Source organism: Serinus canaria, chromosome 12 (genome assembly GCF_022539315.1).
Source record: "Serinus canaria isolate serCan28SL12 chromosome 12, serCan2020, whole genome shotgun sequence".
NCBI classification, from domain to species: domain Eukaryota; kingdom Metazoa; phylum Chordata; class Aves; order Passeriformes; family Fringillidae; genus Serinus; species Serinus canaria.
This window is the reverse complement of record NC_066326.1, coordinates 8,655,175-8,676,508: the sequence shown is the minus strand read 5'-3', so window position 1 is coordinate 8,676,508 and position 21,334 is coordinate 8,655,175. Positions and strand designations below refer to the sequence as shown.

The 21,334-nt window shown below is 39.9% G+C and overlaps 1 protein-coding gene across 1 annotated transcript in view; it reads left to right on the top strand.

Moving 5' to 3' along the window:
- PRKAR2A (protein kinase cAMP-dependent type II regulatory subunit alpha) overlaps positions 1-21,334 on the top strand; it is a 58,372-nt gene that overhangs the window by 31,394 nt on the left and 5,644 nt on the right. Inside the window, exons 3-8 of the mRNA XM_009091139.4 lie at positions 8,525-8,577; positions 10,176-10,259; positions 11,448-11,554; positions 15,041-15,194; positions 18,155-18,256; positions 19,990-20,064. Of these exons, the coding sequence (XP_009089387.3) occupies positions 8,525-8,577; positions 10,176-10,259; positions 11,448-11,554; positions 15,041-15,194; positions 18,155-18,256; positions 19,990-20,064 (575 nt within the window). The remainder of the gene's footprint in view (positions 1-8,524; positions 8,578-10,175; positions 10,260-11,447; positions 11,555-15,040; positions 15,195-18,154; positions 18,257-19,989; positions 20,065-21,334) is intronic.

Here is a 21,334-nt window from a genome sequence, read left to right as displayed (position 1 = left end):
TCAGCTAAATTCTCTTTTCCATCTGCAGTTTGCAACTAAAAGCCTGTAAGCTACATTCCATTTTTGGGGGGAATGTGTACGTTAGAGCCATTTCTTGGATCTTGTGGTGTTCTGATGTAAACTGAATGGAAAGTGAACATTCTCTGTGCTGTTTTTAACTCAGAGAAAGTATCACTGTTTCAGGCACATAAGCATTATTGGTGCTGAATTCCTGGTTCTATCTGCCTTGCTTACGTAACACATTTGGAAATGTGTTAAATTTGTGTGATGGGCTAAACCAGAATCATTAAAGCAGAAGGCTTTCTTCTACAATTGTGAATCTGTGTGCTCTGAAATAGTAGTAGCATCATGTTTTCCAGGAGACCTTTTTTATGGCTGACTATCTCATCAGTAAGGCTCTCTTAGAAGGCTTGAACAAGGTCAGCAGCATGTTTATCCATTTCAGTCTCCTGATTTCTTGACTTGCAAGAATAAAGCTTGCTCCATTTGACTTTCCCAGGCTTCACCACATGGAATAATGTGTAACTCCAAAATATTCTGCTTCCATTTTAGTTTTCTATTTAAATTTAGTAAAGGGAATTGGAAACAGAAGTAGCAAATTGTAAATTACTGTTTTAAGATTAAAAGGGCAGTATTTTGCTGTTGGTAGTTACTGTCAGTGTCAGAGCTGTTTACTCCAATGAGCATCCACATGGGAAACTTCCTTATTGTTGTTAGTCCTCTACCATGATGGAAGGATTTTTGTTGTTTTAATTTTCATGCAGGCTTATCTCTTACTGCAAGTCCCAGAGCACACCAGTGTCTGGTGGGATGCTGGGCTCTTTTGTTGGGAGCTGAGACATGGAAGCCCAAAGTGCAGGAGTCCCAGGTGTGGTGTAGTTAGCAGATGATTCTGTGAAATCAGGCAATATTGTCCCTTGGCTTCTCCAGCTGTACAGGAGAGACATGCAGATGTTTATTTTATCACCAGAGTGCTTTCATCATGGGTTCTCTGGAAACTGTAAATTTTCAAATTATCAAAAATGACAGTCTAGGATTTATAGCCTCATGAGTTTGTCGTTATTCTTCTGCAGCATGTGGCTTCAGTGAGGTGAGAGAGTATAACCCTCCAATGTGTGAGCATGCAGAGTGGAAGGAAAAGCTAAAACTTTTGGCATAACTCATACATAAGGGCATTAAGGAAAAGTTGTGCCTTGATATAATTAAATAGGCAACTATATGAAGCAAAAACAACGACAAACAGCTGTTGGTTTAGTTGAGAAAAAAAAAAAAGGCAAATGTCATGTTCATTTGGTTATGCCAGAGAGGTAGGAGAAGTGCTTAGGAGAATTCTGTCTCTAGTCCTACATTGGCACAAGTATTTCATTTTAATTGCTCCTGAGTAGGAGGAGGATTTAAATAAAGATATACAAGTTGAGGATTGTCTACTGAAGTTTTGTTGCAGTTCAGTAAGACCCCCAGCAAGTTGCCTCTTGGTATGATAGGAAAAGTCTTTTCCTACCAGATCCCTGGTACAGATTCCTGGGTGCTGTGGAGCCTTTGGTCTGTGGTTTGTCTGGTGCTGTGTCCCTGAGCCATTTGAACTGGGGCTGGTTTCCAGGCCATACCCTGCAGGCTGCAGAAGGAGTTAAACAAAACAAAAAACCAACCCTGAACAAAGCCTACCTGGGAATAATAATTAAGTAGGAACACATTGTATCTTGTTAAAAGTGCTTTATGCTTGTCTTTAAAATCTAGTTGAAGCAGTATTGTCTTCTTGTAATGCTTTCATTATATGTGTGTAAAGATATGAATCTAAAAGAGACTGTGATTATTTACTTTCCATTTATTATTCTAGTTCTTTCATCATGAAAGTTCTCCGTTTGCCCCTAGGGAAATGTAATTTTAAATGCTTTGCCAAATCTTGCTGTAGTAGAAGGAAAAAAAAATATTTTAATGGCTTTTATGCTGTAAGGCATTGTCTCAGTTGTTTTACTGTACATATGATGATAAAGCCTTTTAAAGAAACACTTAGATCTTTATTAATCTGGATGAATGTAATAAGAATATGTGAAAACTGCATTATTCAGAATACATAAAGCAAATGCACTTTTGGAAATAGTTGTCAGCCAGTTGTCATAATTCTAAAGGGCTTATTATGTTGCCTGTACTTAGGCATCTTGGGAGAAAAGGTGTCTGTGCATGTAAAGTTGGATTTCCTGTGAAGAAAAAAAACTCCATTATCATAAAAGGTGGAATTTATAATTGATTGTGCAGTCTGTTCTGAACTTGTTACTGAAGAGTAATGTGAGGTAGGAGTGTGTGACAATGTCACAAGCCATTGTCGCTGGAAGTGTTGCATTTGTGTCTTGATGGAAAGAGAACAAGCTGGAGAAGTCTGATTTAGATAATGCTGTTGGAAAGTACATAATCATGATGAGGAAATGATTATCAGAGACTCCTAAAAGCAAGGTTAGCAAGCACTGTAATACATCAGGCACTTCTCTTGGTAAAAGTGTTTATCCAGTGGTGAACAGGAGCGGGGTCTCTCCAAGCTCTACCTTGGACCTCAGTTTTGCTGCTCTGTTCAATCAATGACCCTGGAGGAACATAGGTAATGTCCACATCAGAGCTGGGCATTTTCAGGAGGACTCTGGGCTGTAAGCAAGGCTTTGGGTAGAACCAGGTGAACACTTCAGCCTGTTGTGCAAGAGTGGCTTTCTGCAGAGTTTGATGAAACAGTGCAGGGTTTTAGGGCCTTACAGGCTCCATCAGTGTCCCATAGGCTTCTTTGCCTGACAGGGATCTGTGCAGATTTTCAGCCTGAGCAGCCTTTGGGACCAAGTGTGAAGTGTGCCTGAACCTGTAATCCTGACTGGACAGAGCTGGTTTGGCACAGCTGTGCTGAGTGCCTTTGTAGTTAATCTGTAACACTGAAGAACTCTGCCTGTGAAGAACCTACTTGATTTACTTTTCCTTTTAACTTTAAATGACATTTGAAGCTGTTACAAGAACTGAAAATCCATTCTTTTCCTTACCCCCTGAAATGAATCATTTCTAAATATTTCTCCACTGAAAAAAATTTGACACTTGATTTGACATATATGGTCATGCAAGTGGTTGCATGTTTGAATAATCTGCTTTGGTATTTGACTAAGGGTTGATGGGGTGGTTTTTGCTCAGGTCCTGGTTAATTGTAAATCTTGTCTCAGTTATACCCCTATGAGAATTAAGAGTGAAGTCAGGAGGTGGTATTCTTGTGGGCTATCCTGCATCTGGGGATTGCCATATGGCACGTAAGTGACAGACCAGTCTTTTAAGACCCAAGATCTGAGTTTTGGGCTGATGCAATAACATCGGTTTTAAATCTTCCCATGATTTCAGTCAGTTCTCTCTAGTGAATTGAAGGCTGAAGTGGCTGATTTTCCTGAACATATTAACTGTTCTTTGGGTTTTAGCATTGCTTTTCTTTCCAACTGTCATAAATGTGAAAATGGCTCAGGTGGTGCAAATGGTTGCAGGTTCTGTTTCCCACTTGCTGGATCGAGGTACGAATCTGTCGTCTGCTTTGACATGGTGAGATCTTTCATTTGAGAAACAAAGTGCAATTTCTAAACCAAAAAGTTCTGAGCTAACCAGCAACAGAAGTGAGAGGGAACTTGAAGTTGTTTTCCAAGTGTGGAAAATCACATTTAGCTGTGCCAGCAAAGACCTGTGTGTAAGTGCTGTTCAAGCTTCCTAATTCATCTGACTGCATGGTTTTGAAGTGCAGCTCAGCTGTCAGAGGGAATGACAAGCCACTGGCAGTGGTCATCTTTCCAGCTGGCATAGTGCTCCCAGAAGAGGCTGTGCATCTGTCCTTGAGAGACAGACTTAAAAAATGCTTGAAGCTTTGACAAACTCAAATGCAAAGAACACTGCCTTGAACATAGTTTAAAATTACTCATCTGAATAAATAACTGGAAAAGTGGTTCTACATGTACTGTTCTGAGTGGATTTTTAGTAATGGCTCTGAGAGAGTCAATTGGAGGTGATGCATCCTCATAGGTAAGGAAGAATGAATAGGATTTCACTCTGCAGGTGGGATCCAGAATTGAAAAGAGAGCATGACAGAGCATCTATTTGCTACTTGTTTCAGTAGCAACAGAAATATTAATAATGCATTCACCTTACATAAAACATAGAACTTAAATTTCCTTCTTTTGTCTGTGTTTGAAGGTGTTCAGGCATCAGCCTCTTGGCTGTTATTTTGAAAAAAAGCAGTGATCTCTCAGGGATGGTGTGCATTTCTCTTGGAGGCTGTATTAACTTGCCAGAGCTAAAAGCTCAACTCTTATTTGCATACAGATTTCTGTAGAGTGCAAGGACTTTGATCTTGACAAAACACATATTTTGCAGAACAGTATTATCTTGAGAGTGATTAAAACTTGCATAAACAAAGGTGGTGTTTGTACTGGCAAACTTGTCTTGCTACTTCTCCCTCTCTCCCCACCCCTTGCTTCCCCCTCGCCCATCCACTGCTGATGTCATTGCTGCAGCTCCAAAGATCTCGGTTGCTTTCAGATGCTGTCACCTGCATAACAAAGCAGCCATGGAGCTGTATCATTTCTGAGCCTTCAGAAGTGTTAACAGATATTCTTGAAAGCCAAAGAAGGTGCAGCATGAGAGCTGCAGAAGCTAAGAGAGACTGAATGTAGATGGTAGGATAAAAGCCTGAATTTCTTTTTATCTCGAATCTTCATAAAATTGAAAACTGTTTTTTATGCTCCAGAGCTATTTGAACTATGTATGGGTGGATTTGGAAGGAAGCTTGGCCTGCATGGTGTGAGCTGATAGAGCTGTAGATGTGTCACACTGCTGTGTAACTTCCACTGATGGATTCTTGCTAAGCACTTGCTCAAGGGCAGAGTTGTGCTGAAAATCTCAACTAGGCAAGGTGTGATTTCAGAAGTCATTTCAAATTATATGAAGGTACTGGTGAGCTTTAGGTTGCACCTTCAGAAAACCTCTTCCCCTGTGGGTGCTGGAGCAGGTTAGCAGAGAGATGTGCCATCATTGCCCTGGGAGGTTTCCAGGTTAGCCCCAATGTATGTAGCCCACAATTCCAAATAGCTCCTCTTGGAGGAGTAGGTTGGACTGGATGATCTTCAGAGAGAGATCCCTTCCAAGTGCATTTAAAATGAGTCTGAAAAACAACACTTTTCAGGAGAATCTTGTGTGAGAACAAGCTTGCCTCAGAGTGTGTTTTGTTGGGACACTTTAATAGTTAATATGTGAATTCAGTCACATATCAAATAGTGGGTCAAGGGTGTTTTCACTCTGTCACGATGAAAGATCAGATGTTTTTTCACTAGGACTGGCTGTACTGTAACACACAAATAAATAACCTTCAGGAGTCCTGAAATTCCCTGGATTTCTGACAGGGGTTGGCAGAGTTTGGGGTAGTTATTGGGGGTCCTTTACAGCCAGAAGAATAGCAAAGCAGCACGGATAACATGAAACATTTTGAAGGGAAGACTGACACACAGGTCATATGTTCAACATATGACAGTACAGACTTCCCCAAGACTTCTACCAATTTACAGTAGTGGAAAGAAAAATTGGACATAGTGCACCATAAAACATGGGATGGGTTTGATGTAATGCTGCTTTTTCTTTTCATTAGTCACGTTTTAAAGTATTTGGAAAATACTGTTGATTGTTATGAGTAGGCTGAAAAGCTTTCTGTTGTCTTTCCAGAGTATCACAATGTTAATTAAGCCTGAGAATTTTGTGTCTCTCCCCTTTTTAAAGCTTACCACAACAGAAATGTTACATTAAATGTTACAGCTCTGCCCGCAAGTAGAGTCCTGTCAATCAGAGCTGCCCAAGGTTGAAGTCAGAATGTCTGGCCTACTCTTCTTCATGGAAAAAGAAATCCCAGCAGGAGGTTGAAGAATGGAAAGTGTAGTGGGAAGGCATTCTATGTGACAGCATGGGAAGAAGTGGTATTTGCCATGTTTTGATTGTATTTCTGTGGTGCCCATTCATGGGCATTACAGAAGTGATTTCCATATGTAAGGGAAGGGCACTAAGTCCTAGTCTGTATCCTTGGTGGGTTTTGGGAGCTGTTTTCACCCTTACTGGGTAAGATGAAGTAGGGAAAATCTACATTTACAAACCTTAACCAAAGCCATTTCATACTGAATTTACAGATGACTGTGTTGCTTTGATGAGTGTTTTAAGATAAGGTTTTGCTCTGATGCTCTAGTTTTACTGTGGCAATAAAACTTGTTTTCCCAAGGAAATCTTGAAGAAAATTTCCTGAATTCTGAAGCATTTTTAGCAATCTCTTCCCTGCAGCTGAGGTGGGAACAAAATGAAATTTGCAGCTTAATATTAAAATTTGAATGACAGAATGGTCTAGTGGTACAGTGATCTCTGAATTCATAGATATGTGGCCATTTTTAATATGTAATATTGTGCTTAATAGAGAATTGGACTCCAGTTTGGAGTCATAGGATACACTGGTTGTAAAAGATGAAGAGAGTTAATTATCTCCAGTTTCACCATACTGTTTAAACCATGGAGCCTTTTTTCTTAGTAACTGTTCCTTATTTGAAAATCCAAAGCTTTCACAATAGACTTTGATCTTTACTGTAAAATGGAAGGAGGAGGAAAGCTTTCACACCAAAATGCTAATAATGTTCTCTTTGTTAGTGCCTTTGTATTGCATATTAAGTGGATCAGCCTATCAGTCCAAGTTCTGTAGCTTTGCAGGCATCCACCTTCCCATAAACCACTCATCTTTTACTCTAGCATGGACTAGACTTTTTTTTCAGCTGGGGAAGAATGCTGTTTATCCTTTGTTGAGTATCTGCCCTAAGTGTGGGTGGCTCTGTTAAACTGAAAGCATGTGTGTGGTAGGTGCACTGTCAAATAAATAGTTTCTGTATTGTTAAATGATTTTATTGTATGAGCAATACTTAGTCTCTAAATGCCTGATGCCTAATGATTATATGATTACATTTTTACATTGTGGTTTGGTAAGTGGAATGCTTGTTGTTGTATTTGAGTCTCCTTGTTGTCTACAGGAAAAAAATGAATTAAAATCCAGTTTCCTAGGAAAGACTTGTATCTTTTAGGTAAGGAGAAAAAAAAAACCTAAATAAAAAAACCAAGACACACAAACAAATCTTTCCCAGCAAATTGCACTAGAGTTTTGCATTTTTATTGTCCTGTTGAGTGCACAATGACAGGGTCAATAGATGTGTGTGCATTTTCAAATTATTTACAAGTTGCTGAATTCTAGACATTCTGGATTTTTATTTGTACTTTCTCACTCCATTCAGCAGTTAGATGTCATTGCAGTGAGCTTCTGGGCATTCTGCCAAGTCTTCACTATTGTCAGGATGCTGGATAAAGTACAAAGGAAAATGCTTGTCTATATTTCCTTGTAAAATTTTATAAGTAATGTATTACCTCAGAAGTGAGACCACCCTTATTAAAGTAAGAGCACAGCTAGATGAAAACAGGACTGACTCTCACTTTCCTTGACTGTCAGTACATGTGGTTACAATGTGCAGATCACTTTGACGTGCAAGAACTGTAAATATTCATGAATTAATAAGAAAATCTGAGCTAGAACTGTGGGCTTTTGGTGGCCAAAGTGTCTGTGTTCACTATTGTAAGACTGTGTAAATGCTAAGATAACTGAAGATAAGCCTTTTCTGAAGAATTAAAACTGAACAAAAATGGTTTAAAATTGAAGCAGCTCTGCATTATTGCTTCTCTTTCAGTTGATCCTGTAGCTTTAATGATATGTTTGGCAGAGCCTTGTCCCAGTGCTCTATAATGATGTGCAGTTTTCCATAACTGTTGTCATCCCTTTTAAAAAAATCACTCTGCAAATTTTAGAGTTGTTTTTGCATCATCAGTTGACATTAATTTGGTTAAAATGTAGTAAGATAGAGGAACATGTGGGGGATGGGACTAAATACTATTTTTTCCTAGACTGTACCATGGTGAAGCTGATCGTTAGGTTCCCAGGTTAATTTCTGTGAAAACATAATTTCTCTGTATCAAAAACCCTCCCAAAATATAGAAACTCACTTGGAAATCAGAGTCGAGGTGGAGTGAGTGCTTCATCCTTCCTTGTGCTCCTTTTTCTCAGTGTTTTGCTCTGTACATGGCACTGCAGAGAACAAAGCAGTGGAGCAGCAGTATTTTCCCCCTGCATTTTAGAGAAGATGCTTGTAAATGAATCTGAATGGAGATTGTTATGCTTTGATACCAGTTGAAAGGAAATCTGTGTCCATGCTTGAGTACTTGCTAGGCAAGATTATTTAGTAAGTCACAGAATTTTTCCATGAGAGTCTGAGAACAGCCATGCTGTGCCTACTCAGAGAGCAGACAGGATTTGAGCCTCTGACACTAAAATGACAAAATGAAAAGTGATTCTGTTTTTCCTGTAGGAAAATAGAAAAAACTTATTTAAACTGATTTGTTTGCTGTTCTCATGTAATTACTTCTTTTTACTTATTTCATCTTCTCTTTTTCTTCTAAGTTTGTGCTGAAGCTTTCAATCCAGATGAAGAGGAAGAAGATACGGAACAAAGGGTAAGAGTGAAGGAATCACTCCATGCATGGTTCTCTCTCCAGACTGACAGGCAGATGTACATTGCCTTTTCTTGCCACTTGTGCTTTTCCTGTTGGGCCTGGTGTGGTGACACTGGCAGTGACATTGCTTTGAAATTCAGAGCCACTTTGTCTCATGGACTTTTTTAGTCACTACAGCTTTAATACAATTTTACTTAAAAGGACTCCACAGCTGTCTAAGATCTTGATAAAATTTTTGCTGTTTTCCTTACTTAATTCTCTTAAAGGCTTGTTGAGGCAATTCCTAGATCATCCATGCTGTTAAGAAGAATTAGTTAAGCTTTACCACAGCTGTTTCTTCATGGGTGCTTAAAATTCCTCACATGCTTTTTACTGTCTTTCTTGTCAGAGCAGTTCTGCCTGGGTAGGAGAAATGCTTGGTTGAAATATTTTAAATCTCTGTGCACCTGTTTTTTCTCTTGTTCTTGAAAGTTGGGAATTTCTAGGAATTGCAAATCCAGATAGTGTAATTGTATTTCTTCAGAAGTGGTTTGTGTGAGCAAATCTTTTAGCCTGGTTGATGAGAATCAGTGTTTTCTCCCTGAACTTCTAGTGTTCCTTTCCAGATTCCATTGCAAGGATGCTTACACTTCTGCAGTGAAAATCTAAGTCTAATATAATTTCTCTTGAAAAAGAAGAGATGCTTCATAAATATACTTTGTAAATAATTTTTGTTTGCTATGAAAAGAAAAAAATTCCTGTGAGTGTGTCTGGTTATTCAAATGTTTGTAAACTTGGACACATTTATTCCATCAAAAGTCTTAGTTTTCTTGGTTGATGATTCAGTATTCTGTTTTCTTTTAAAACAAGGATCTGAGACCTATTTAACTTTGGAAAACAACTTTTTAGAAATACCTACTGATGTAGCTGGTTTTTGGGATCCTTGTTATTCCAGAAATAAGAAATGTTAATGTGGTGCATGTCAGGTAATGAATTTTTAGTATATTTTCATAATTAGCCCCTAACAAGCACATATATAAACATTTTCATAATACAGTGAGTATTGGTTCCTTTAACCTGATGTTTATACATGGAAGGAAGTAACAAAATATCTCAAACAACAAAGCTTTTATTTAAGTAATTTAGTTAGAAAAAAAAAAGTTTATTTAATAAATTCTTATGGGATGGGCTGAGACTCATATGCATCATATAAGATATAAACTGCCTGTGTGCACACAGTAGTTCCACTGGGACTATTATAGCCAGAGTTCAGGAAGAAAACTCTTCACTTCTTCCTCTGTTGCATATGTTCAAGCTTTTACTGTGGCTGTGCCTGTGTTAGAAGGGAAGGGAGTGGAATGGAAAAGGCATCCTCTTCTTTCTTGTCTTTCTTCACTGTTATTTTTCATATGTTAATTGTCAGCATAGTATTTTTCTTATGTGTCTTTCATTCTGTCTTGCATTGTCTGTTTGTATATAGATACTGTTTATGCAAACAAAAAAGGACTGTATATTTTCGACACTTAAATTGTGCTCTGCTTTTTCATGCTGAAGTGAAGCTTAGTCTGAAATCATATTTATTTGTTGTCATGACTGTTCTGTTCTACTTTGTTTTAAAGGTAGTTCATCCAAAAACTGATGAACAGCGATGCAGACTGCAGGAAGCATGTAAAGATATCCTGCTCTTCAAAAACCTAGATCAGGTAATAGCATTTTAAGGAGACCTTAAATGGAGTTTATTTTTTGTTATGTACAGTTAATATGATCTGAAAGTCCAGACACAGTTTTTAAAGACAAGAAAATAGGATTCTGTTTAAAAGAAAAGGAATATTTTCAGTGTAGTGATGCCAAGAGATGCTGCAGTGATAAATCCCAACTTCAGGAGTGCAGTAAATATTTCAAGTGTATCAGCAGCATGAAGACTGGCTTTTGTGTTGATGCAGTGTATTTTTAGAAACTCAGCTGTGATCTACATCTTCAACTTTGAACATCTGGTCATTGAAAATGCAGTGAAAGTATATTGTTAATGGGCTTGGGAATAGCAAAGATGGTAAAGCAGGTCAGCATCAAGGCAAGGCATTTATATGGTGTCATCTTTCTTGGTTTTCACAGTTTCCCTGGCTGTGCTGCTTGCAAAAAAAAGGAAGTTTGGTCATGGCTTAACAGGGAAATCCAGCTGGAGCCTGCTGTGCAGACCAGCTTTATCCCATTTTCTGTGTGGGCTCTACATCTGTACCTGTCCTGTCTCAGCTGGGGCTAGAATTGCAGCTGCTCTAAGGCAACAGACTATCCAGGGAAATAAGTCTGTGGAGAGTCTTGTTCAGTATAGTTCTGATCATGAGTGGGACTCTTAGATGATGACAGTACAGATATTTTACTAATTAATAGATATAGGTGAATAGAATAGATCATGGTGCTGTTTCTGGACATACATATAATGAAATACATGTACTGTTGATATGAATTGATGTGTGTCCATTGCAATGAAGCTGTGTCAGATTGTACCAAAGGCAGGTGTATGCTTTGGCACTGAAATGTGAAAATTGAGCCATTTGGACATAAATCTGAGATAATGGCTCTTCTGTGCCTGTGTCTGCTTGTCTGCATTATTGAACTTACATTAATAAGCTAGAAAGGAGTGCGCTGCTAGTGGAAATCAGCATGTAATATCAGTATTACTTGTATTTTCGTACAGTAAAGTGTACAAAAGTTCCAGTTTACTATCCAGACCAAATGAAATGAGCTCACCCTTGCCCAGCAGTGTCAGACTTTAAGTTGACCATCTGTCAAACTTAAGGAATTTTCTATAAATCCATTTCCCACACAGCAGTAACACTAAGGTGTGTTTTCTGATAGTTCATTTTTTCCCTCCACTCCTTCTTGTTTTCTAGGAGCAGCTGTCTCAGGTCCTTGATGCCATGTTTGAGAGGAAGGTGAAACCTCAGGAACATGTGATTGACCAAGGTGATGATGGAGATAACTTCTATGTCGTTGAGCGGTAAGCAGCTGTGCTTGTGAAATGTAGAGGATGTTTTTTTTTTTCAGTTTCTCAGAAATTGCAGGGAATGTTTACTACAGGGCAGTTTCTGAAGGAAAATGATCTGTTCAGTTTAGGTTTTGTGCTGGTTTTAAGCACAGCTTAAAACCAGCCATATTACAAGTTGTTGCTAGACCAGGTTAAATTTTTTTCTGAAGGAAGGAGGACGAAAAGCAGCAAAAGTAGCTCGGTGGTAAGGGAAAGGGGTAGGACATTATTTTCAGGAAGGAGAATATAAGAAATAAAAATCCATGATAGTGGCTATTGTGGAAAAATCTGGACTTTATTCAATTCGTTTTGATGAGTGACTTCAGAGAGAGTTGGGGTTGCTCAGCCTCTGTTGGTTGTGATTTGTATTTGCAGAGTTTGAGGTGCCATTTTGGAATTTCTTCCATCAAGGAATTTCACATCATAATTTTGGGGAGCACGTATATGTGTAACAGGCATATAATACATACATGTGTGCATGGATATTTTAAGTATCTTTTGCCCTTTTGGAAAAAAATCTGGCTAATGTTACTTTGAATAAACATATCCAAAGAATAGCTAAGAACATGGATTTATTTCCTTCTGCAAAACTGTAATATTAAACAGAATATTACTGAGGGATTTATAAATATCTGTTGGAACATGATCTTAGCAAACTGCTTTTTGGTGCACTCTTATCTTTTTTATCACTGAAATAATGGCACCATTAATATTGTATGAAATGCTTTCAAAGCAGCTCTTCAAGACAGGTTGCTGCCCTTTGAACTGCAAAAGAATTTCTAGGTGATAAATGTTTGTTTGAAATGATTTTTGTTCATTTTAAGGACATTCCCCTTTCTGGTTAGTGATATTACAAAACATAAGGCTGCATCAAACATATTCCAACCATTCCCTGTCCTCTGCTATAGCACCCCATTAGCTAAACCAGTGCCCCATTTCTGCACTGTTGTCTTCCTCAACTGCTCTCCCTCCATCCAGTCCCATGTCTTTGGCTAGGCAGGCTGAGTTCCTTCTCTTGCCATTCACCAGAGAGATCAGGCTGGTGCAGATCAGAGTAAGGTACTGCAGATCAGAGCTTCTGGGAGCCAGAGCCACCAGCCCTGCAGAGATGAGATCTGTGCAGAGCAGTGGTTCCTGATTTTGAGAAACCTTAAACTCGGTTTGGGAGCCTCTCAGAAATGTTAGATACCATCAGCCTATCTTGATTTGTTTCTGTGCAAGGCTCTTACCCTGTTGGTTATTAAAGGCTCTCTGCCGTGAGTTTTAACCTAAAACAAAGAAGTGAAATGGATCCTTAACTTAGATACTTAGATAAATGATTTTACGGTCTCTGTTCTGCTGATGCAGTGTTTCTCACAAGAGGTTTTTAATGTCAGTAGATAGTTGTATTGGAAGTTTTCAGGCTTTTAGGTTTTTGTTCTGTTTTGTTTCCAAGTTAAAAGTATGTGACAGGTTGTACAGTGAAGGAGATTAAATTGGTGTTGTCTAGTGACACCATGGCAGCCTTTGCTGTGATCAGTAACTCAGCTGCAACTCTTTTGTTGGCTATTTGGTTATTAGGAATAACTTCTGCAGTTAGGAATTTTCAGTCCTTTCTCCCTTTCCAGTCTTCCTCCACCTCCGACACACTTAATTTTTCATGCAAAAGGATAGCAGAGTCCTGGTCCTTATGGAAAACCACAATGTTTCCACTTGTGTGCAGGTGCAAGTTCGGAGGACTTCAGCTCTTCCATGAGTAGGCGTGTCTTGTTACTCGCAAGTAATTAATGCCTAAATATTCCTGAAGATCGCCTTTTTTCTGTCTAAATGTGCAGTGACTTTGTGTTCTGGCACAGGCCTTTTTTTCCTAAAGCCTTCTGCTTGCAGTACTTCCTCACCAGGTGGCTCGTGTCCGAGTGTCTTTCACCATGCACGTAGGGGCAGCCGGCAGGGGAGGCACAGCCTGAAGGTGCAGCAGGAGTTCAGTGCCCTGTGCAAGGAGGGGAGAGCTCAGAGGGATTTATTTATTGCATGGCTGAACATGGGACACTCGTTGCTGCTGAGGAGGCACCTGCAGGGTCTGTGCTGATTGAGCAGTCATCACTCAGGAGGGGCAGCCTCTCTGCCTCTTGGCACACACTGATCCACAGTCTTGCTGAGCTGCCTTCTTCTGCTTTTTTGCTGCTTTTTTTTTGCCTGAGGGTTTTATATTTTTTTATGTCAGTACTTTTCAGTTGAGTCCTTGGGCTTGTAACGATTACCATCTCAACAATTACACTTCGGTCTGTTTTTATTCTTCTTATCTTGCAGGGTTTTAGTTCATGGACTCTCTCACAGCTCAGCAACAGTTTTTTCAATAAAGCTGAGCCAAGGTCACCCAGTGTTGCATCACCAGATTAGTCCTTGGGCCAAAGACAGCTGAATGCTTGACTGAAGGTTGTTACATAGCTATAGTTACTTGGAAATAAATGGCACTAGTAAGTCACTTTCAGGCTGAAGGATAGGAAGAAGTTGTTGCTGCTTTTGCTTAAGGTGTTCACATCTGGCTCTTCCAGATAAAAAAAAAAAACTCTGAAGGTTGTTGCCTCTGGTGCCGCCCAGAATCATTAAATAGATATCAGACATTATAAGAATTAGTGACACTTTGCATCAACACTAATCCTTTTCTAGTTTACTTTTAGTATACTGCTGGTTTCTCACTCTCCTAGGTGTGAGTAAGCAGTTGAGTATAAGGTGTCTGGCAGGATTGTTCTGCAGTCTCACGTGCCTTCCTTCCCCACCTAGTACCATTTCTGGTCATTCGTTTTCTTTTTTACTTATGTGCTTAGGGATGTTGTGGTATATAATACCATTTTTGGTTTTTTATAATACCATTTACCATTTTCTGTTCAGGGATCTTGCCTAGGTATCGGTGGGTTTAGAGCATCTTGGGGTTATGATATACACATACCCTGAAACTAGAGTTGAGACAAACCCACAGTAGCAGGTGAGCAGTTGGATTGAGTGTGTCCCAAAGGTCCTGCAGCAATGCTGGCACTGAGAAAATGGGTAGAGATGGATCTGAGTCACTCTAGAGGCCTCACTGGTAACACACATGCTGTGAAATGTCACTGTTAAAGATGATGAAAATGCTTCTTACCCTGGCCAGAACAATGTATTGTTCAGAACACAAAATATTGACAGAACACAAACTATTTTGTAGAGGAAACCAAGTAGATCCTGCCCATGTCTATCAGGAGTGAAATGCTTTAGTAAGAGACTATTATTGTGAAAATAGTATAGACAGAAATGCTTTAGTAAGAGACAATTATTGTGAAAATAATGTAGATAGAAGCAGCTGAGAATCGGGCAGCTGGAAAGCTCAAAAAGTTCCATCTCACACAGCAATAAAAGGACTATTTGTATAACAGCAAAAAGCTGTTCTCAAGGTTTGTACTGGGATGCTGTCTAATAAAAAGTGTTTATTCTGTTGTTTTCCAGAGGATTGTATGATATTGTTGTAGCAAAAGACAACCAGTCTCGCTGTGTGGGCCGCTATGATAACCACGGCAGTTTTGGGGAGCTGGCATTGATGTACAACACTCCTAGAGCTGCCACCATTGTTGCCACAACAGAAGGAGCCCTTTGGGGACTGGTAAGGAAAGGAAATTGCTCTCATATCATAATATTTTAAGCAGTACCTCAGCGTGTCCAGAGCTTCTCTTGATATGGCTCCTCTGCTCATAGGTATTTTATCAGGACCTGCTATCTCATCTCCTGGCTTGACAGTCCATTGTGCAGATCTTTTTGGCTGACTTTCTAGAACAACTTGTCTATAAAAACTATATCACTAGTTCTATCTGTCCCTTTATAGTTTTGCTGTTACTGTAATTGGGGCTTTTGTTAGTGGGGAAGAAAAACCTGGTTTTGTTTTCATCCTGCAGAGGACAGTGGAGCCATTAAAGCACCTTTTTTTTGCGGGGGGGGAGGGGAAACAATATATAAATTATGTTCTTTATTTTCAACTCACCTTCCTACCATTTTGTCTCTTAAGGAAATGCGAATGTGTAAAATATCTTCTTGAGGATGTTAGTAATTTAAAGAGGTCAGGAAACTGCCCAAAGCTTTGTTTTCCTTCACAATAAACTGTGGTTCTGTTACCTTGGAAGAGGTTCTCAGGTCAGCATGACCTATGAGACGCCGAGCTGAATGATGGTGTTGCTTTGTCTCTAGCCCTGCAGTGCTGTAGCCATTAGTTTCCTTTTTTAGTTCTTTTCTCTGCACTATTTGGATGGGGTTATTTTCCCAGTGCTCTCTTACTCATCTCTGAGGGTTGGCATAATGAGTGGATTGTGCGATCAGCAGAGCTTTGAAGCCACAAGTGTTGTGTGCCCTGGGCTCCTCGGCAGCCATGCTGGGGCTGGCCGCTGGTGTGACCCTGATTGTGGGACTGATCAGCTGCTGCACGTGGCTGTTCCTGCCAGCCCGGCCTTGCTGGGACATCTGACTTTGATTTGTGACGTGAAAGAAAAGAGTTTGGTAAATCAACCAGGGAGTAATGTCAGAATCTCATTTCTGGAGGAAGACAGAACAAAGCAGCTAGCTACAAACTGAACTCATTCATAAAAGGAAGAAAATGAGAAGATTATTCTTTGTTCCAGTTTGCCTTTGAAAAGAACTGTATAAATGAGTTAATTTTTGATTTAGTTTTTCTGTGATTATATTCAATTAATTAGCAAGCTGTAGATGAACAGAGACCTCTTCCTAATCATCTGTCCTATGAACATTTTATTAACTAAGGCAGCATTTTCCTCTCAAACTTCAGTTATTTCTTCCAGTTACTCTGTTTGTTGCCGTGTTTTATTGTACAATTTTGTCCCTAACATAATTTAAACATGTTTTTATTAGTATGCAGAAGTCATTGCTTAAGCTCTTTGGTAATCTGCCTTTGGGGAAGTGTGGATTACTCCTGCTGCATTGCAGGCTTAGGCTAACAGAAATCTGGAAGGCTCAGGCACCAAGCAGTTCCCACAGCGGGTCCCTTCTGGAGGAGGGAAATGTCCTCAGCCTTTGCTGCGTCTGGGGGAAACCTCATGGTCACACACGCTGCCTTCACAGCTTGGCTTTTTTTTTTTTTTTTTTCCTCGAATACCGCTGCTTCTCCTCCCTCACTGATACTCTCAAGCAGGTGAATTCAGATTTTTTATGCTTTTACAATACCCCCACAGTTTCTGCATCCTTCTGCTTCTCCAAACACAAACATTGGAAGAATTCCTTTAAAAACAGAAAAATCCCTTATGCTTTATCATCTGTTTTTCTACTTTGGATAACAGTAACACCATCCTGCCTTTCATCATCCTCATCCTTCAACTTTAATGTTCTGTTGATATCACCTCTATTAGTCCTTATTATCCAGGCTGCATCCCTTAAAGATGTCTACATACTTGAAAATACCTCTTCACCTCAAAATGCTGCTGCTTAGGTACCAGCTGATGGTTTTGGGAACCGAAGGAATGGCTCTCAGGATATTTCTGGGGTTTTTTTGGTTGATGTAGGGTTTTTTTGTTGTTTGTTTTTAGGGTTTTTTTGTGGTGATTATTTTTGGGGGGGGGTTGTTTGTGGTTTTTTTTGGTGGGTGTTTTTGGGTTTTTTTAATTTCATTTTTGGTACCATTTTCCTGCCCAAATTTCTGCTCCTGTCCTCTGACTTATTTTTGGTTTTTACACTTAAAGCTCCAGCTGCGCACGGCAAGCTGCAGCTGTAGCTCTGTTGGCGGATCCCGGCGGGGCAGACTCTGAGAGGAGCCCGCGGTGCCCTGCGGCGCGGGTGCCCTGCGGCGCGGGTGCCCTGCGGTGCCGGTGCCGCTCGGGCAGCGCTCCCGCTCGGCTCCGCTCGGTGTTGGCGGAGCCGCCGGCCCCGCAGCGCCGCCCTGTGGCCGCGGGGCGCAGCGCGGGCGGGGCCGGGGCGATTTTGCCCCCTTGGCGTTTGGGCTGCACCGGCACTCTCAGCAGCTGTTCCGTGCAGAACGCGCACACAGCTGGCAGTCAGGAAGTGGTCCTTGCAGAAGCTGGCTCTTGGATCTGAGAAGGTGGAGTGAACAAGGCTGCTGCTGTTTGATACTCTGTTCCTGACCTGAGAGCAGTATAAATCTTCAACGCTGGAAATCTGTGACTCAAGTAGAGGAGAATCCAATCAGACTTAGTTCTACAATTGCCTAAGCAAGTGCTAGAAATGCCAATTTTCACTGGCTTCAGCAGGAAGAGCAAAACTTCTTCATTTGATGCAGAAGCCTGAAATATATATTAGCAACCAGTCAAACAAAACCCCAAAACTCAACCCAGAAAAACTGTGTAAGATAGAAGAAAAATTGAATCCCTAAGTGGTTGTCTGAGAAGGATCAGGTTTTGCTGCTCCCTATTTTTTAATTTGTTATTGCCAGAAGTACTTTAAAAGGAGCTGTTGCAGTCAGTGTTGTGGTGAATGTGGTATCACTTCAGCAGCTGCTTTCCCAGCCCTGGCGTTTGCTGTAAATACTGGATCATGTTTGTCAGTTCTTCAAACAGGGAGCATTTCAGTGAAGAGGAATAATAAATTTCTCTGTGCTGTTTCTTGCAGGATCGAGTGACGTTCAGAAGAATTATACTGAAAAACAACGCAAAGAAGAGGAAGACATATGAATTATTTATTGAGTCTGTGCCCCTTCTTAAATCCTTGGAGGTAAAACCTCTCAGAGACATCTGCATCAAATTCTTGCATTAGCAGCAGCTCCAGTCAGTGTTCCTGCTGTCTATATCAGAAATCTGTTGTTTTTGCTTAGAACAAAATACTAAGTGCTGCTTTGATATCACATACACTGCACAAATTAATCTGCATTGCTGAAATAGTTTTAGGGTTTTTTCCCCAGATCCTTTATTCACAGTAGCAATTTGCTGATTTTTATCTCATTCTGATTTTTTAAAAGTTCTTTACACAAAAAAAAAAAAACCCACACCAAAAATATGTATTTCAGGGAACAGGTATCAAAATGCAGTTTGGTAGTCAGGGCTGTGGTTGCCTTTGAGGGTGTGATATTGAAATAAGGATACAGTCACTGGGATGCCTGGCCTTTATCAGCCAGGAATGGTTTTAAATTTGAGACAAAGGTGTGAGCTGTTGTAGTCTTGCTTTCAGATTAATTTAATATTCAGGAGTTAAACTGCTAAAGGGAAGCACTGCAGCCTGGGAATGCACATTGTCCTGTTGGGTGTGTGATGCCTGAATTTAGGAACAATGTGGAAATTGTCACTTCCCTTCCATTGATTCACCCTGTATTGTCAGAGGGTTTTTGGAACTGACCAACCTGCTTTTGCATTAGTCTGTTTCTGCCTTAAACCCTAATTTAACTTTCTCATAAAAAACCGCTTTCCAGCATTAATCTTTAGTATTTGAGCTCTTAATCCCTTTAAGATTACAAAATTGCAAATATCATTAGGTGTGAACAACAGCCCCTACTGTGTATTATTTTGGGCATACATTGTAGCTGTGGAAAGGATAAATTACAACACCTTCTTTCTCAGTGCCTGGCTTAAACTGGTTCCATCAATGTGACTTTTTTTGAGCACAGAAATGACTCAAATATTTAAAGATACAGCAAAATAACTCATTAGCACTGGATGGCTTTTTGCATGACACATTGCAGTTGAATCATGCATGGACCAGAATTTGATTTCTCAAAGATAGGCAAGATGAAGGTGCACTTGGGGAATGAATGGATTGATTGCAACTGAATCATCTGCTGAATTTTAACTGTTAGGATTTTATTCCTTTCTTGGTATGATTTTTAGTGCTGCTCTGAAGCAACGAAATTGTTTTGTGGGGGTCTAAATGGATGGTGGGAAACCTGGAGATAACTCATTTCTCCCTTCCTGTTTGTGAAGACTGAGACACTGGCTTGGCAGGTGCTCCCTCCTGCCCTTGCTCCCAGTGCACAGCCCTTGTCCTTGTCATGTCACCTTCCTCTTCACTCTAGGAATGAGTTCTTGGACACAATTCCTCCCACACATTTTTAAGTATATAGTGGTTAAAATATTTTTGAAATGTTTTGCTGGTATTTCTCATTAGAGTTTGTTCTTAGGAAGTTTATAACATTTTCAAATTTCAACTGAATCCTAAAGAAAGTGATTTTTTCCCCCCTTCCCCTTTGCTCTCAACCAGCCAAATCAGATATTTTTTGAGTGGTCAGAGAAGCACAGGGATGGGACATTAGACAATTATTTCCCTGTTGATTATGGTAGCCTTAACACCTGTGTTGCAGTACTATGACAATGTCATTTTGGGGCTATATTTATAAATTGTGTGTTTGTGTGTCTAGTGAATGTCTGTTCATTTCAGGAGGGGTTGTAGAGATTCAGGAGAGTTCACAGAGATAAAGTATAACTGATTATTGTTTTTAATTTTCCTCTTTGTTCCAGGCATCAGAGCGAATGAAGATAGTGGATGTTATAGGAGAGAAGGTGTATCAAGATGGGGAACGTATCATTTCTCAGGTACTTGAAATCTAAAGTTCTCTTTATCATTCTCCTTTCTGTGCTTCTGTTTTTTCTGTTTGGAATTGACTTGCAGAGTTGTATTACTTGGACCAACTTGGCATTTATTCTTTAATATTTCTGATTTATTTGACCACTTCTTGAATGTTTGGGGAATAGACAGTATGTATTTTGCTGCAAATTTATTCTATTACTTTAGCTCCTTGGTATTTCTTCTCTCATCTATGTTTTTTTAAGTAGTCTTTGCATGGATACAAGATGAATGTGCCTTCAGAAGCTGAAATTAAATGAAGCAGTTTTCCATTAAATGCCCCATGTAGAGTTTTCCTAGGCCCCTATGGCCAGATTAAACAGGGAGTCACTAGCTCTAAGAAACTGTCAGGGTTAATGTTTAAATGTTGCATCATCTTCTCCCAGCCTTGTTTCATACTCAAGTTACAACCATTTCCCTCCTTCCTTCCCATCACATTCATCTCCTTGACCACTTGACTTAATGTCAGATTTCTCTCTCTCCTCACTTTGTTTCAGTTTTTTTCTGGTGAGCTCCCTTTCCCTTATCAGCTCCTTTTCCAGCCTTTGTCTCCCTGAAGCCTTTAGTCCCTTTGCTTTTGGTTTGTAGCAGGAGGCACGTTGTAGATTTCCACTCTGACTTCCAGCCCTATGCCAAGCTCACAGGGGCAAAGATAGAGAGGAAATATCCTTCCTGTCACAGATAAAACTTTAAAATTATAAAGTGCTGGTGAAGCTCTCCAGAGCAGATGTAAACTGGGACCACTTAAAGATTTTAAACATGATGAGGTTGAGAGAGATGTGAAAAATGTTCTAGAACCTCTCACAAAATGACAGAATAATTGAGGTTGGAAGGGACCCCTGGAAGTCACCTCGTCCAACCCCTCTGCTCAAGCAGAACCTTAGAGAGTTTAATGGCACCTTCTTCCAACTGAAAGAAACAGTCACTAAATCCCTCTTTTATTAAAATTTGCTTCTGAAAATTCTAGGTTCTGCTTAGGTTCACTAGCTATTGCCTACTTCCATCAGGATCTGAAGATTTTTCATTTAAGTGATTTTGCTATATATCATCAATCTCCTTTGTGTTTTCCTTTCCTCCTGCCCCCTTACTGAATGATGTGCACTAATACTTCCTTCTCTGTGGGCTCCTCTGGTGTATTACCCAACCAGTCACCTTTTAATGTTAAGAATCTGAGTGTTGGTCAATTCTAGCAGATTTCTGCAGAAGTCCTAGTTCAAAATGAATGCATGAATACCATTG